The following is a 16,313-nucleotide window of genomic DNA, read 5'->3' as shown; positions in this document are numbered from 1 at the left end:
GTAGAGAGGAGGTGCTGAAGGGTCACGTGAGGAGTTACGCGAGGGCCAATTAAAGTCGCGGTAGCTCGGCTGGGGGCCCTGACTTGCTGTGGATTTGAGGGTGACATCTGAGCATTTAAAGGGCTGGGGTCAACTGAGCGACTCAAGCCCGCGTCTAATCGTGGAGCCAGGGTCGCGGCCGCCGCGGGGGAGAGATGACTGCGGAGCGACCCGGCGCAGTGCCCCTGGGCAGACCCGGGAGACCGCCTATGCTGGGATTAGGGGAAGCCTATAGGGCCCAGGTATTTGCCTCGATCTTCCTGCTGCTGTTGTCTCCGGCAGGAGTCGGAGCCAGGGCAAAGAACGACTTCAGTCTGGTGAGTTAACCCTCGCATGGCCCCATCCCCAACCACGCAGGCGGTCGGTCTGTGTCAGGTTGTACGCCCGGGACGCAGGCTGCTAAGCCCCCTCTCCTTTCCCAATCCCTGCCCCTCTCTGGGTTCCTCGTCCTCTTTCCTTCTGAGGCTCCTCATTCGAGCTCCTTCCCCTTTTGAGGTTTCCCTATCCCAGAGGGCTTCTTCTCCCCTCGTAGTCCCTTACGCTGCCTAGAGACTCCAGCTTCGCTACAAACTCTCCTCAGGGTTCCCCTTCCTTGTTCTGGGAAACCTGCTCCCACTTGGGGTCCCTACCACCCTACCTTTCCCAGGGGAACCTGCGTCTGAGTTGCTATTCATTCACCCTAAAGCCCAAGTCACATTTGTTCAGTTCACCGGAACTCCTCCCTTCACAGGTGCACCCGCTGGTGACCATGGAGCAACTGCTGTGGGTGAGCGGAAAACAGATCGGTTCTGTGGACACCTTCCGCATCCCACTCATCACCACCACTCCTCGAGGCACCCTCCTTGCCTTCGCTGAGGCCAGGAAAATGTCAGCATCGGATAAAGGCGCTAAATTCATTGCTCTGCGGAGATCCATGGACCAGGGTAAAACTATGCCTGGGAGTTCCCACCACCGCTTAGCAGTAATGAACCCGACTAGTAACCATGAGGATGTGGGTTCAGTCCCTGGCCTTGCTCAGTGGGTTCAAGGATCTGACGGTGCTGTGATCTGTGGTGTTGGTTGCAAACCTGGCTTGGATCCCTCATTGCTGTGGCAAAGGCCGGTGGGTGCAGCTCCAATTTGACACCTAGCCTGGCAACTTCCATATGCCGCACGCAGGGGCAGCCCTAAAAAAAAAAAAAAAAGCCTGTGTGGCAAGATGTTGAATGGGTGGGGAGCCTGATTTTCCGTAGAGCCCTGGAGCTGCTGGGTCCCTGAAGACTAGAGGCAACCTAAGAAGGGAAGGTGTCCAGGGCAGTAATGCAGACATTGGGATCTCCAAGGAGTTGAACATTCATCCAAATGTTTATTGAGCACTTACTATATACCTGGCAGTGTTCTAAGTTCTGTGACTACAGTTATGAACAAAACAGAGCAAAAATCCTCGCCTTTGCAGGGCTTATATTCTATTGGGAGGAGGCAGACAATAAGCATAATAAGTAATATATTTGTGTTGGAAGGTGATTAAGTGTAATGGAGAAAAATAAAAATAAAACAGGGCAAGAGGTATGGAGAGGGTCAAGAGTTTGACTGCAATTTTCAAAAAAGGACATTTGAGCAAAGACTTAAAGGAGGTAAATGAGCCTGAGGAAAAAATGCCCCAGGCAGGTGTAACAAGATAAGGCAAAGGAAAGTATTTGAGAAATGGGAAGGAGTTTGTGCGGCTGGAGGAAGTGAGCAAGGGTAGAACAGATACAGTCAGAGAGAGAAGGAGGGTCAGGACTCGTAGGCCCTCTGGACCATCATGAGACCTTGGATCCCTAGCAGGGGGTGGAAATTTCAGGGAGTAGTGGAAAGAGCCCCTCCAGCTTGTTCACCCTGCGTTTCTTCCCTTTTTCCTTTAGGCAGCACATGGTCTCCGACAGCTTTCATTGTGGATGATGGGGAGACCCCAGATGGTCTGAACTTGGGGGCAGTGGTGAGCGATACAACGACAGGCGTGGTCTTCCTTTTCTACTCCCTCTGTGCTCACAAGGCTGGCTGCCGGGTGGCCTCCACCATGTTGGTGTGGAGCAAGGATGATGGTATTTCCTGGAGCTCGCCCCGAAACCTGTCCTTGGATATAGGCACTGAGATGTTTGCCCCCGGACCTGGATCTGGCATTCAGGTGTCTGTCCTGAGTGGGTGGAGGGAGCTGCCTTGTAGAGAGTCTGCCCCACAAGGGACTCCTTTGCAAAGAGAAGGGCCTGTGAGGTCAGCTTTTCTGTCTTAGGTGGGATTCCTTGGAAGAAAGGGACATCCTGGGAGGAACACCCTTCCAAAGGAAAGTGGAAATTTTTTTTTTTTTTTTTTTTTTGTCCTTTTGCCATTTCTTTGGACCGATCCCGCGGCATATGGAGGTTCCCAGGCTAGGGGTCCAATCCGAACTGTAGACACTGGCCTACGCCAGAGCCACAGCAACGCGGGATCCGAGCTACATCTGCAACCTATACCACAGCTCATGGCAACGCCGGATTGTTAACCCACTGAGCAAGGGCAGGGACCGAACCCACAACCTCATGGTTCCCAGTCGGATTCGTTAACCACTGCGCCATAATGGGAACTCCCAGAAGGTGGGATTTTGCCATTGGCTTCCTATTTGGGGATTGTCAATCCATATGAAGATTAAGGGGAAAAAATATTATAAAATCCTGTGCAGATTTAAAAAAAGCCTTCCTTCCTTTGGGCAGACACAAGCCTGTGCCATGGTCTACAGCTTGGTCCAGGAGCAATGGTTGGGTTGAGGTGGGCCCCTGTGCACAACTCGTCCAGAGTACACGCTGGATCCTGAAGGAGTACATTCTGCAAAAGAGCTGCTTCTGCTGCTTCTCTTCCTCCTCCTCCTCCTTCTTTTTTTTTTTGTTTTGTTTTGTTTTGTTTTATTACTCAATGAATTTATTACATTTATAGTTGTACAATGATCATCACAATCCAATTTTATAGGGTTTCCATCCCACACCCCCAGCGCATCCCCCACCCCCCAACCTCCTCCTTTTTAATTTTATGGCTGCACCTGTAGCATACAGAAGTTCCTGGACCAGGGATGGAATCCATGCCACACCTATGACCTACGACAGGTCCTTAGCCCACTGCACCACAGTGGAAACTGCCCAAAGTTCCCAGGCTAGGGGTCAAAATCGGAGCTACAGCTGCTGGTGTACACCACAGCCACAGCAATGCAGGATCTGAGTTGCATCTGCGACCTACACCACAGCTCACAGCCAGGCCAGACCTTAACCCACTGAGCGAGGCCAGGGATTGAACCCCCAACCTCATGTTTACTAGTCGGATTCGTTTCCACTGCACCACCATGGGAACTCCCAGAGCTTCTTGATTCTGACAGTGGGTGTCTGTAACAGGGGGCCCTCAGCAAGCAAGGACAGAACCGAAGGGGACCCAGGTGTGTCCTCACACTTAGGTGGTGGCGGGTTCCCCTTCCCTGCCTCTGAGCCCCCTGATCGTCTGTTGTCTGGGGCACCCGGCTCTTTTCCCACAGAAACAGTGGGCGCCTCAGAAGGGCCGGCTCATCGTGTGCGGCCATGGGACGCTGGAGCGGGACGGGGTCTTCTGCCTCCTCAGCGATGACCACGGCGCCTCGTGGCGCTACGGAAGTGGGATCAGCGGCATCCCCTATGGCCAGCCCAAGCGGGAAAACGATTTCAACCCGGACGAGTGCCAGGTCAGGAGTCCCTGGGCTGTCCCCACCTGCCCAACCTGCTCTGGCCTCCAGAGCGTCGTTTCACTCACCGCCCCAGCAGGGGCTGGCTGCCAGCTCTGTGTTCCCAGCTGCCTTGCCCCTCAGGACCCTCCCTGGGTCATCTGAAGCCCTCTTCTCTCTCCCCAGCCCTATGAGCTCCCAGACGGCTCAGTCGTCATTAATGCCCGGAACCAGAACAACTACCACTGCCGCTGCCGAATCGTCCTCCGCAGCTACGACGCCTGTGACACTCTGAGGCCCCGTGATGTGACCTTTGACCCCGAGCTCGTGGACCCCGTGGTAGCGGCAGGAGCTGTAGCCACCAGCTCCGGCATCATCTTCTTCTCCAACCCAGCCCATCCAGAGTTCCGTGAGTGTCTGCAGGGTGGGGTCGGTGGGGGAGCCCCTGGTACCTAGACGAGGCCTGGGGAGAGCCCATCCTTTCCCTGACTCCACCGCTGTCCCCAGGAGTGAACTTGACCCTGCGCTGGAGCTTCAGCAATGGTACCTCATGGCGGAAGGAGACCGTCCAGATCTGGCCGGGACCCAGTGGCTACTCCTCGCTGGCAACCCTGGAGGGCAGTGTGGGCGGGGAGGACCAGGCCCCGCAGCTCTACGTCCTGTATGAGAAAGGCCGGAACCAGTACACAGAGAGCATCTCCCTGGCCAAAGTCAGCGTCTATGGGACACTCTGAGCTGTACCCAGGCCAGGGAGGGGTAGACGGCCCTGGCCTCAGCCTCAGGACCGTGGGTCTGCAGAGGGTCTGCTGGAGGAGCCTGGAAGAGAGTTCCACCTTCTTTTAGACTGCAGCCTTTTGCAAAATCAACTTTGACTAGGAAATCACGGCATTAGGACTAAAAACCTGGCTTCTCCCTGGACAAGAAGGGCTCCCCACACCTGGCGGCCCTTCCCTTCCCATTGCTGGGTCCCAGCCCCTGCCCTTTCTGCCCTCCCAGGACAGTGATTGGTCCTTTTCTTGGGCAGGGCCAGGCGGGCCTGTAAGCAGTCAGTAAATGTGAACTCAGGGAACCGGGGAAGGCTTACCTCCTGGAGGTAAGATGCTGGCGTTGGAGAGGGTTGGTGGAAGCCAGAAGGGCAGGTTATTTGGTTTCTGGGGTAAGGAAGGAGGTGCATCATCTACTTTGACTCTTTGAATCAAAATGTGTTTAACATAACGTTTTTAATGAAAGAGAATGACTATTTGCAGAACCTCTGTGGTCCTGCCCACGCACATCTTCATGTCTGTTTCTTCGAGTGGGTTGTGGAGAGGAGGAGCGAGTTTGGAGGAGAGGAGGAAGCTGGAGGGCTCATTGCCGTGACAATCTAACTTTGGCCAATCAACTCCTCTTTATCACAGAAAAGCGGATTCTCTTCACAGGTGTAATGAGGAGGAGGCGGAGCCCCCATAAAATGTTTAAAATGGCTGTTTCGGAGTTCCCGTCGTGGCGCAGTGGTTAACGAATCTGACTAGGAACCATGAGGTTTCGGGTTCGGTCCCTGCCCTTGCTCAATGGGTTAAGGATCCGGCGTTGCCGTGAGCTGTGGTGTAGGTTGCAGACGCGGCTCGGATCCCGCGTTGCTGTAGCTCTGGTGTAGGCCGGTGGCTACAGCTCTGATTCGACCCCTAGCCTGGGAACCTCCATATGCCACGGGAGCGGCCCAAGAAATAGCAAAAAAAAGACCAAAAAAAAAAAAAAAAAAAAAACGGCTGTTTCATATGTATAAGGTGGGGAGGGACACGGTCCTCCATGAGACAGGGAGCCTCTCCCAGGCCGGCCTGGCAGGAAAATAAGCACTGGGGCAAGTATGTGAGAAAACAGCGTTTTCATCCTAAAGCAGATACTGTGAAAAGAACCTGGGCCGCCTGAAGCTGAGTGGGGCAGCCACAGCCTACCTCCATATGGAAAGAGAATGCAATGCCCGGACGAGATGGCAGGAACGTTCAAGATATTCTTTATGTCTTTATCATAAAGGGATGAAAGCCACATGCATTCCCAGTTAGAGATTTTTTTACTTCCAGCTGCTTCTCTAAGCATTTGTGAGGATAATTTATTCTGTCTGATGGAAGAAGTGGAATAAATCCCGCTGCATGTAAAGACATGGTGTCATTTTTGGGAGTTCCTGTCGTGGCTCAGTGGTTGACGAATCCGACTAGGAACCATGAGGTTGCGAGTGTTTCAGGTTCCATTCCTGGCCTCGCTCTGTGGGTTAAGGATTCGGCGTTGCCGTGAGCTGTGGTGTAGGTCGCAGGTGCGGCTCAGATCTGGTGCAGCTGTGGCGTAGGCAGGCGGCTACAGCGCCGATTCAACGCCTAGCCTGAGAACCTCCATATGCTGCCAGTGGGGCCCCAAAAAGACAAATACAAAAAAAAAAAAAAAAAAAAATGTTACCACATTGCTGCTTCTGATCCTTTTTTTCTGTTTCCTTCGCGAAAATGTTTTAAAGCAAATTCCAGACCTCACAACATATACACCTTCATTCTTTAGGATGTATCTCATTCTTTCTTTCCTTTTTTGGCCACACCCATGGCTTAAGGAAGATCTCGGGCCTCAGATTGAATCCAAGCCACAGTTGCCACCTAAGCTGTAGCTGTGGCAACGCTGGATCCTTTAACCCACTGTGCCAGGCCACGGATGGAACCTGTGTCCCAGCGCTCCCAAGACACGCCAATTCTGTTGTGGTACAGTAGGAACTCTTAAATTTTATTTATAATGATTTTTATTTTTTCCATTATAGCTTGTCTACAGTGTTCTGTCAATTTTCTACTGTACAGCATGGTGACCCAGTTACACATACATGTATACATTCTTTTTTCTCACGTTATCATGCTCCATCATAAGTGACTAGCCATAGTTCCCAGTACTATACAGCAGGTTCTCATTGCTTATCCATTCCCAAGGCAATAGTTTGCATCTGTTAACCCCAAATTCCCAATCCATCCCACTCCCTCCCCCTCCTCGGCAACCACAAGTCCATGATTTTCTTTTCTGTGGAAAGGTTTATTTGTGCCATATATTAGATTCCAGATATAAGTGATATCATATGGTATTTGTCTTTTTCTTTCTGACTTCACTTAGTGTGAGAGTCTTTAGTTCCATCCATGTTGCTACAAAGGGCATTATTTTGTTCTTTTTTATGGCTAAGTAGTATTCCATGGTGTATAAAAACCACATCTTCTTAATCCAATCGTCTGTCGATGGACATTTGGGTTGTTTCTATGTCTTGGCTATGGTGAATAGTGCTGCAATGAACATGTGGGTGCATGTGCCTTTTTCAAGGAAAGTTCTGTCCGGATATATGCCCAAGAGTGGGATTGCTGGGTCGTATGGTAGTTCTATGTTTAGTTTTCTGAGGTACCTCAATACTATTTCCATAGTGATTGTACCAATTTACATTACCACCAACAGTGCAAAAGGGTTCCCTTTTCTCCATACCCTCTCCATTGTTTGTTATTTGTGGACTTATTAATGACGGCCATTCTGACTGGTGTGAGGTGTTACCTCATGGTATTTTTGATTTGCATTCCTCTAACAATCAGTGCTGTTGAGTATTTTTTCATGTGCTTGTTGGCCATCTGTATATCTTCTTTGGAGAAATGTCTATTCAGGTCATTTGCCCGTTTTTCAATTGGGTTGTTGGCTTTTTTACTGTTGAGTTGTATAAGTTGTTTGTATATTTTAGAGATTAAGCCCTTGTCTGTTGCATCATTTGAAACTATTTTCTCCCATTCTATAAGTTATCTTTTTGGTTTTTTTATGGTTTCCTTTGCTGTGCAAAATCTTGTCAGTTTGATTAGGTCCCACTGGTTTATTTTTGCTTTTATTTCTGTTGCTTTGGGAGACTGATCTGAGAAAACATTTGTAAGGTTGATGTCAGAGAATGTTTTGCCTATGTTCTCTTCTAGGACTTGATGGTGTCTTATCTTACATTTAAGTCTTTAAGCCATTTTGAGTTTATTTTTGTGCATGGTGCGAAGATGTGTTCCTAAAATTTTTTAAATTGTATTGTAGTGTACTTGATTTTACATATTAGTGCTTTTTTTTTTTTTTTTTGCTTTTTTGCTTTTTAAGGCCATACCCAAGGCATATGGAGGTTCCCAGGCTAGGGGTTGAATCAGAGCCACAACTGCTGGCCTTCACCACAGCCACAGCCATAGCAACTTGGGATCCAAGCTGCGTCTGCCACCATACCACAGCTCATGGCAACACAGGATCCTTAACCCACTGAGCAAGGCCAGGGATCAAACCTGCATCCTCATGGATGCCTGTTGGGTTCGTTAATTGCTGAGCCACAAAGGGAAATCCTCACATTAACATTTTGATGTCTCTCTTTTTTAAAAACTTTACTGGAGTACAGTTGAATGTTGTGTTTCAGGTGTACAGCACAGTGACTCAGCTATACGTATAAATACATCCGTTCTTTTTCGGATGTAGGTTATTACAAAGTATTGAGTAGATTTCCCTGTGCCATAAGGTAGGTTCTTGTTAATCGTCTACTGTATACAGTAGTGTGTGTGTGCTACTCCCACCGGCCCAATTCCTTCCTCCCCCCCCCCAGTTTCCTCTATGGTAACCGTAAGATTGGTTTTGAAATCTGTGGGCTTGTTTCTGTTCTATTAACAAGTTCCCCTGTATCATTTTTTATTAAATTCCACATATAAGTGATATCATATGATATTTGTCTTTCTCTGACTTCACTCAGTATGATAATCTCTAGGTCTATCCTTGATGTCTCTTAAATCTCTTTTAATCATCTACAGTAGTTCCATCTCCTCTTTTTTTTTTTTTTTTTATTTTTAGTGCCACACCCTCAACATATGGAGGTTCCCTGGCTAGGGGTTGAATTGGAGCTACAGCTGCCAGCCTATGCCACAGCCACAGCCATACCACATCCGAGCCACATGTGCAACCTACATCACAGCTCACGGCAACACCAGTTACTCAACCCACTGAGCAAGGCCAGGGATGGAATACAAGTCCTTATGGATCCTCGCTGGGTTCTTTTCTGCTGCACCACAATGGGAACTCCCTCTCCTCTGTTTTCTTTTTTTCTTTTTTTTTTTTTTTTTGTCTTTTTGCTATTTCTTGGGCCGCTCCTGCGGCATATGGAGTCCAGGCTAGGGGTCGAATCAGAGCTGTAGCCTCCAGCCTACGCCAGAGCCACAGCAACGCGGGATCTGAGCCGCGTCTGCAACCTACACCACAGCTCACAGCAACACCAGATCGTTAACCCACTGAGCAAGGGCAGGGATCGAACCCGCAACCTCATGGTTCCTAGTCAGATTCGTTAATCACTTTGCCACGACGGGAACTCCATCCTCTCTTTTCTTTATCTCTCTCTGTTTTTTTTTTTTTTTTTCTTTTTGGTATCATCTACTCAGAATAGGTTCCGAAGAATGTTTCACTCTGACTTCGTCAGTTTCTTCCTCAGAATGTCATTTAATTTCTTCCTCCATCCCCTATATTTACAGTTATCAAATCCGAAGCTTTGACTAGATTCAGATTCTATTTGAGGGGGGTGGAGGGGGCAGGGAATAAGATTTTGCACGAGTGTTAGTGTTTCCTGTTGTGCTTCCTTGGGAAGGAAGTCCTGTCTGCTTGTCCTTCTGAGTAACTCGGAGACTGAGTGATGGGTTCAGGTGGCCATAGCCTGACTCCTCCTTTGTAAGTTTTCCCCACCGCCTTTCCTGCTACATCCCCCGATGAGTTTTGCCTGGGTCGATTATTTCATGAGAGGTTGTGAAATATTAGTTTTTAAATTCCATTATTTTTGTCCTCATCTATTAGCTGGAATTTTTCAGTAAAAAAATAAAAATAAAAATAACTGCCCCTTGGCACAACATTGTCGATCAACTATACTTTAATTGAAAACAAAAACAGAAGTTCCCATTGTGGCTCAATGGGTTAAGAACCTGAGTAGTGTCCACGAGAATCTGGCGTTGCCTATGCCGTGGCTGTGGCATAGGCTGGCAGCTGCAGCTCCAATTCAACCCCAGGCTAGGAACTTCCATATTTCACAGCTGCAGCCCTAAAAAGAAAGAAAAAAGGGGGGGGGAGTTACCATTTTGGCTAGTGGATTAAGAACATGACGTAGTGTCTGTAAGGATGAGAGTTTGATCCCTGGCCTCATTCAGTGGGTTAAGGATCCAGAGATGCCCCAAGCTATGGCAGAGGTCATAAATGTGGCTCAGATCTGCCTTTGCTGTGGCTGTGGCATAGGCCTCAGCTACAGCTCTGTTTCAACTCCTAGCCTGGGAACCTCCATATGCTGCACTGCTGCTGTAAAAAGAAAAACAAAAACCACAGACTGCCCCAGGAGCTCTCTGGTGGCTTAGTGGCTGAGAACCTGGTGTTGTCACCACTGTGGCTGGGGTTCAGCCCCTGACCTGGGAACGTCTCTATGCCATGGGTGCAGCAAAAAAATAAAGACCTGTCCCTCATCAAGGCTGTTGGGTTATCCTGAAGCATCATTTTATAGGAAAGGCAGGATAAATGCTGAATTTCTCCCGTTTAATTTTCAGTTCTCAGAGTAAACTGAGAGGGTATACTTTCCCTTGGCCGGTAAACCACATTGTTACCACACAGAACACACATACCGAGGCAGAATCTATAAGCCTGCAGAAGAGGCAGGGGGACATCCAAGGGAAGAAAAATGCAGAGAGAAGCACCGGTAGCATGGTCATTGGAGGGGGCAGCCTGCTTTTCTAAAACAGATGGAGAAATAGAGACGACCCAAGAAAATATAGTATGAGTGTCTCCTGCAGCAATTGGGATATCTTCCCTCTAATACCACAAAAAATTGCACATCTGAGAAAGTCTTGCTGACGGTTTTATTTATCAGAAATAACAGGAGCTCCTGTTGTGGCTCAGCAGTAATGAACCTGACTAGTATCCATGAGGACATGGGTTTGATCCCTGCCTTTGCTCAGTGGGTTAAGGATCTGGCATTGCCGTGAGCTGTGGTGTAGGTCACAGACATGGCTCGGATCTGGCTGTGGCTGTGCTGTAGGCCAGTGGCTGCATCTCCGATTCTCCTCCTAGCCTGGGAACTTCCATATGCCACAGGTGCAACCCTAAAAAGACAAAAAATAATACTAATGGAGAAGGAGTTCCTGCTGTAGCGCAAGAGGAGCCACGGCGTCTTGGGAGCACTGTGACGCTGTGACAAGTCCAGTGGGTTATGGATCCAGCATTGCCACAGCAGTGTTCCCAGGTCACAGCTGCGGCTTGGATCTGATCCCTGGCCTGGGACTCTGTATGCCTGGGGGCGGCCAAAAGAGAAAAAGAAATGCTGGAGGAAAGAGGAAACAAAAATGTTTGACCTATGAGCTACTGCCTTGTGAAGCAGACATGGCAGAGGGCTGGTGAGGAAGTGCTCGAATTCCTTTTTCAGAGTCAAGAGCCCTCAGATAAGGGAGAGGCTCCTTGAAGTTCCAGTTGCGGCTCAGCGATAATGAACACGCCTGGTATCCATGAGGACACTGGTATCCCTGGCCTCCCTCAGGGGGTTAAGGATCCAGAATTGCCATGGGCTGTAGTGCAGGTCACAGACACAGCTCAGATCCCGAGTTGCTGTGGCTGTGGTGTAGGCCAGCAGCCGTAGCTCCGATTCGACCCCTAGTCTGGAAACTGCCATATGCCGAAGGTGTGGCTCTAAAGAGATAACTAATTGTAATTATTATGTATGCTTTTGTGTATAATAATAAATGGAAGGAAAATAAATAAAAATTTAAAAAGGAACAAATAAATAAATAGAAGGAAAAAGATAAATGGAAACTTCTGGGTAACTTGGCAAAAAAAAAAAAACCCACAAAGGTACAAAAAAAAAACCCCTGTGGCTAAGACTGGCAGCTGTGTAGCTCTGATTCAACCCCCAGCCTGGAAACTGCCATGTGCCACACCTGCCGGCCCTTAAAAAAAAAAAAAAAAAAAGCACAAAGTTGTGCCCAGAGTGACCAAACCCAAAGTGCATCAAGAGAGGGTGAGGTTTGAGGTTTGGGAGTTTCCTGGTGGCACAGTGGTTAAGGATCTGGTGTTGGCACTGTTGTAGCTTGGGTCACAGCTGTGGTGAAGGTGAAACCCCTGCCCTGCCTGCCCGCAGCAGTGGCTCCCCAAAAAAGAGAGAGAGGGTGAAGTTGGAGGGCAGAGGGATACTGTGTAACCAGCTTTTTGCTTCAGTATCTTAAACCCAACTAACCTTGTGATGTTCCTGTCAGTCAATTTAAGGGACGGGTGTTGTTTAACCTCCGCCAAGCTTGGTTTTAGTATTTTGGAATCCCTGGAGGTGTTGACATGCCCTTGCTATTGAGTACTGGGAAGAAACTGTCTCCTAGGAGTTCCCCTCGAGGCTCAGTGGTTAACGAATAAGACTAGGAACCATGAGGTCGAGGGTTTGATCCCTGGCCTTGCTCAGTGGGTTAAGGATCCTGCGTTGCCGTGAGCTATGGTGTAGGTCACAGACGAGGCTCGGATCTGGTGTTGCTGTGGCTCTGGTGTAGGCCAGTGGCTACAGTTCCGATTGGACCCCTAGCCTAGGAATCTCCATATGTTGCGGGTGCAGCCCTAGAAAAGACAAAAGACAAAAAAAAAAAAAAAAAGAAACTGTCTCCTATGGCACCAAAGCCATGTTGCCTATAAGCTTAAATTACACATAATGGCTCCTCCCTGGGAATTCTCCCTCCCAGGTAATGACTGCCAGGTAATGAGTGTTAAGCCGAACTACCTTGTTTGGCTCACAGCAAACATCCTGACTGGGCCCACCTGTGAATAACTGCAGGAAGGATGAAATGCTCACATCTTCTCCGGAGGCTGCCCAGAACCAGGAGATGTTTGACCTGACGCCCTCCCCTTTTAGTATAAAAGAAGCCTGAATTCTAACTCAGGCAAGACGGTTCTTTGAGACCAGAGTCAATCCTCTTCTCAGTCTGCTGGCTTTCCGAATCAAGTCGCTGTCCCTCGCCCCAACAGCTCACCTCTCCATTTATTGTCCTGTCCTGGTGAGCGGTATGAGCTTGTAACAGATTTTAGCACAGCTAGGCGGGAGGCTTGCTGCTCATGGCTGGCTGGCCCTGTTGGAGAATTTTCAGGTAAGACCATAGAAGCTGCGAGGACCCCTTGTCCTAAGGATCTGCCCTTCAGAATTGCCCAGAGCGGCACCAGCTGCCCAGCACTGGGCAGTTGGAAACAAGAAATTATTTGGGAGCCAACAGGGTCCTTACAGTAGGGTAAGTCTCCTGGTGTTTACTGCTGGAAGCTTTAGTTCCTCTCTCCATGTCGGGCTTTTGCTCTGGAAAAAGGCAATTTGTTTGGGTACCTTTGTTGGAGAAAAGTGTTGTTGGACTTTTATCCGATATGGGAGCTGGTTCATTTGCTTTTTTGGATGCTAGCATTAGAGTGTGTTGTTTGTGTTTGGTTTGTCTTGAATTTCTATCTTCAGAGGGTTAAGGATTCAGTTTTGTTACTGCTGTGGCTCGGGTCGCCGCTATGGAATATTTTTCTTTTTTTTTTTTTTTTTTTTTTTTGTCTTTTTGTCTTTTGTTGTTGTTGTTGTTGTTGTTGCTATTTCTTGGGCCGCTCCCGCGGCATATGGAGGTTCCCAGGCTAGGGGTCTAATCGGAGCTGTAGCCACCGGCCTACGCCAGAGCCACAGCAACTCGGGATCCGAGCCGCGTCTGCGACCTATACCACAGCTCGCGGCAACGCCGGATCGTTAACCCACTGAGCAAGGCCAGGGACCGAACCCAAAACCTCATGGTTCCTAGTCGGATTCGTTAACCACTGCGCCACGACGGGAACTCCATAGAATATCTTGTTTGATTCCTGGCCTGGGAAACTTCTGCATGCTGTGGGCACAGCGGGAAAAAGAAGTTTAAAAAGTCGTCTCTCCAAATGTTTGCAACTTTAAATTAAATGAAAAGAATTCATAGACTATCTGGGTCATTTCAAATAGGACAAACTATTAGAACAGTAATTGCCAGGCAGGTCTAAGTTTACCTACTTTTGCCTTCTTAAGAGAAGTTTATTTAAGTTTATCAGGAAATGCTAGTATGACTGTTTATAATTGCTTGCATCTTGGTTTTTCACTAGAGGTTAAGGCTGTAAGGTTAAGAATTATAGGAGAGGTGTTCCCATCATGGCGAAGCGGAAACAAATCAGACTAGGAACCATGAGGTTGCGGGTTCCATCCCTGGCCTTGCTCAGTGGGTTAAGGATCCGGCGTTGCCATGAGCTGTGGTGTAGGTTGCAGGCACAGCTCAGATCTGGCGTTGCTGTGGCTCTGGCCTCTGGCGTAGGCGGGCAGCTGTAGCTCCAATTAGACCCCTAGCCTGGGAACCTCCATATGCTGTGGGTGCAGCCCTAAAAAGACCAAAAAAGAAAAAAAAAAGGCAAAATAAAAAATAAAATAAAACGTTTCATAATAGGGAATTCCCTTGTGGTGCTTGGGGGTTAAGGATCTGCCATTGTCACTGCAGAGGCTTGGCTCGCTTCTCTGGCACAGGTTTGATCTCTGGTCCAGGAACTTCCAAATGCCGCAGCCACAGCCAAAAAATAGATAAATAAAAGTTAAAGTTTCATAATAAAAAGTTTTAAAAAGCAATCTTTTATAACAGGTGCTCAGCCTCCTATAGAATAAATCAACCCAGCGTGGAATATAGTCTCTCCCCATGTGCTGCTGGGAAACTGGAGGCTCCGGAAACAGGGTGGTGCCTGCCATTGCAAGGCCCCTTAAAGACAGTTCCACTCCCAGTTTGTTACCTACTGGCATGTGACTGGGTTTGATTATCTGTCTTCACTATATTTAGAATTTAATGGTTTAATAACAGGCAATAGCCAGCCGGGAATGTGAGCCATTTCCACCTGAGGTTCATCTGACTGGAGCAATAAAATTGAACATTTTGGAGTTGCCGTTTGTGGCTCAACAATAACAAACCTGACTAGTAACCATGAGGACTCAGGTTCAATTCCTGGTCTCTTTCAGTGGGTTAAGGATCTGGTGCTGCTGTGCACTGTGATGTAGGTTCAGATCCTGAGTTGCTGTGGCTGTAGAGTAGGCAAACTCCTAGCCTGGGAGCTTCCATATGCAGTGGAAGTGACCCTGAAAAAACAACAACAGGAGTTCCTGTTGTGGCGCAGTGGTTAACGAATCCGACTAGGAACCATGAGGTTGCGGGTTCGGTCCCTGCCCTTGCTCAGTGGGTTAACGATCCGGTGTTGCCGTGAGCTGTGGTGTAGGTTGCAGACGCGGCTCGGATCCCGAGTTGCTGTGGCTCTGGCGTAGGCCAGTGGCTACAGCTCCGATTCGACCCCTGGCCTGGGAACCTCCATATGCCGCGAGAGCGGCCCAAGAAATAACAACAACAACAATGACAAAAAAAGACCAAAAAAAAAAAAAAAACAACAAAAAAAATTGAACAGTTTTAACTTAGCAGATACTTTAACCCTTTGGATAATCTCTAAGTCCTCACTCTTTGGGGAAATAACACAACAACTGAAAAACTATCAGAGTTCCCATTGTGGCTCAGCACTAATGAATCTGACTAGTATCCATGAGGACACAGGTTTGATCCCTGGCCTCCTTCAGTGGGTTAAGGATCTGGCATTGCTGTGAGCTGTGGTATAGGTCACAGATGTGGTTCAGATGCGGTGTGGCTGTGGCTGTGGCGTAGGCCAGCAACTGCAGCTCTGATTTGACCCCTGGCCTGGGAACTTCCACATGCGGTGGGTGCAGCCCTAAAAAAAAAAAAAAAAAAGAAAGAAAGAAAAAGAAAAAAAACTATCTAGGAAAAGTAGGACGTTAATAGACAAGAAAGTATGGCAATAAACAAAGTAACTGAGCCCTGAGCTGCCCAAAGCCAGATGCTCATTGATGCCACTGGGCAGAGCTAATAATGATGGCACTTGCGGCTGTTCTGGCGGCAGCCAAACGTGGGAGCTGCTCATTCCATTCTATCAACTTCTTTTCGTTTTATTCATGTCTGTTTTCTTCAGTCCACATTATGGAAGATTTCTTTGTCTTTTGTCTTTTTAGGGCCGGTACCTGTGGCATATGGAGGTTCCCAGGCTAGGGGTCCAATCAGAGCTGTAGCTATCTGTCTCCGCCACAGCCACAGCAACTCGGGATCTGAGCTGTGTCTGCAACCTACACCAGAGCTCATGGCAACGTCAGATCCTTAAACTGCTGATCGAGGCCAGGGATCGAACCCATGTCCTCATGGATTCGTCGGGTTCCTTAACCACTAAGCCACGACGGGAACTCCATGAATTTCTGTCTTTCAATTCTATTTGTTTCCTTTTCAAACCCATCTGCTCTTTCTTTATAATGCCCTGTCCGAGCACAATGAATTGAATTCTCCCTTTTATCTCTGGGAACATCTTCAGTCTGCAAGTGCACTGTCTTCTGAGTTTCTTAGCTGTAAAATCACCTGTTATTGTGCTTGCTGACTTGTTCTCCTGGGGATTGGTTTGTATTCTGGCTCATCTTGGGAATGATTGTCTTCCATAGAAGCTCCGGAGTCTGGAGGTATCCCTGGGGGTGGCTTTAAGTTTTTGCCTCTGCTCA

At 48.4% G+C, this 16,313-nt stretch overlaps 1 protein-coding gene across 1 annotated transcript; it reads left to right on the top strand.

Moving 5' to 3' along the window:
- NEU1 (neuraminidase 1) lies at positions 55–4,993 on the top strand. The gene is given in 6 exon segments (NM_001101822.1): positions 55–356; positions 770–962; positions 1,923–2,185; positions 3,554–3,736; positions 3,902–4,124; positions 4,223–4,993. Coding segments are annotated over 6 exon segments (1,251 nt in total). The 5' UTR covers positions 55–194; the 3' UTR covers positions 4,450–4,993.

The sequence above is a fragment of the Sus scrofa genome, chromosome 7, assembly GCF_000003025.6.
Source record: "Sus scrofa isolate TJ Tabasco breed Duroc chromosome 7, Sscrofa11.1, whole genome shotgun sequence".
In the NCBI taxonomy this organism is placed as follows: domain Eukaryota; kingdom Metazoa; phylum Chordata; class Mammalia; order Artiodactyla; family Suidae; genus Sus; species Sus scrofa.
Note: the sequence above shows the minus strand (reverse complement) of the source record. Positions and strands in the feature narration are given on the sequence as shown.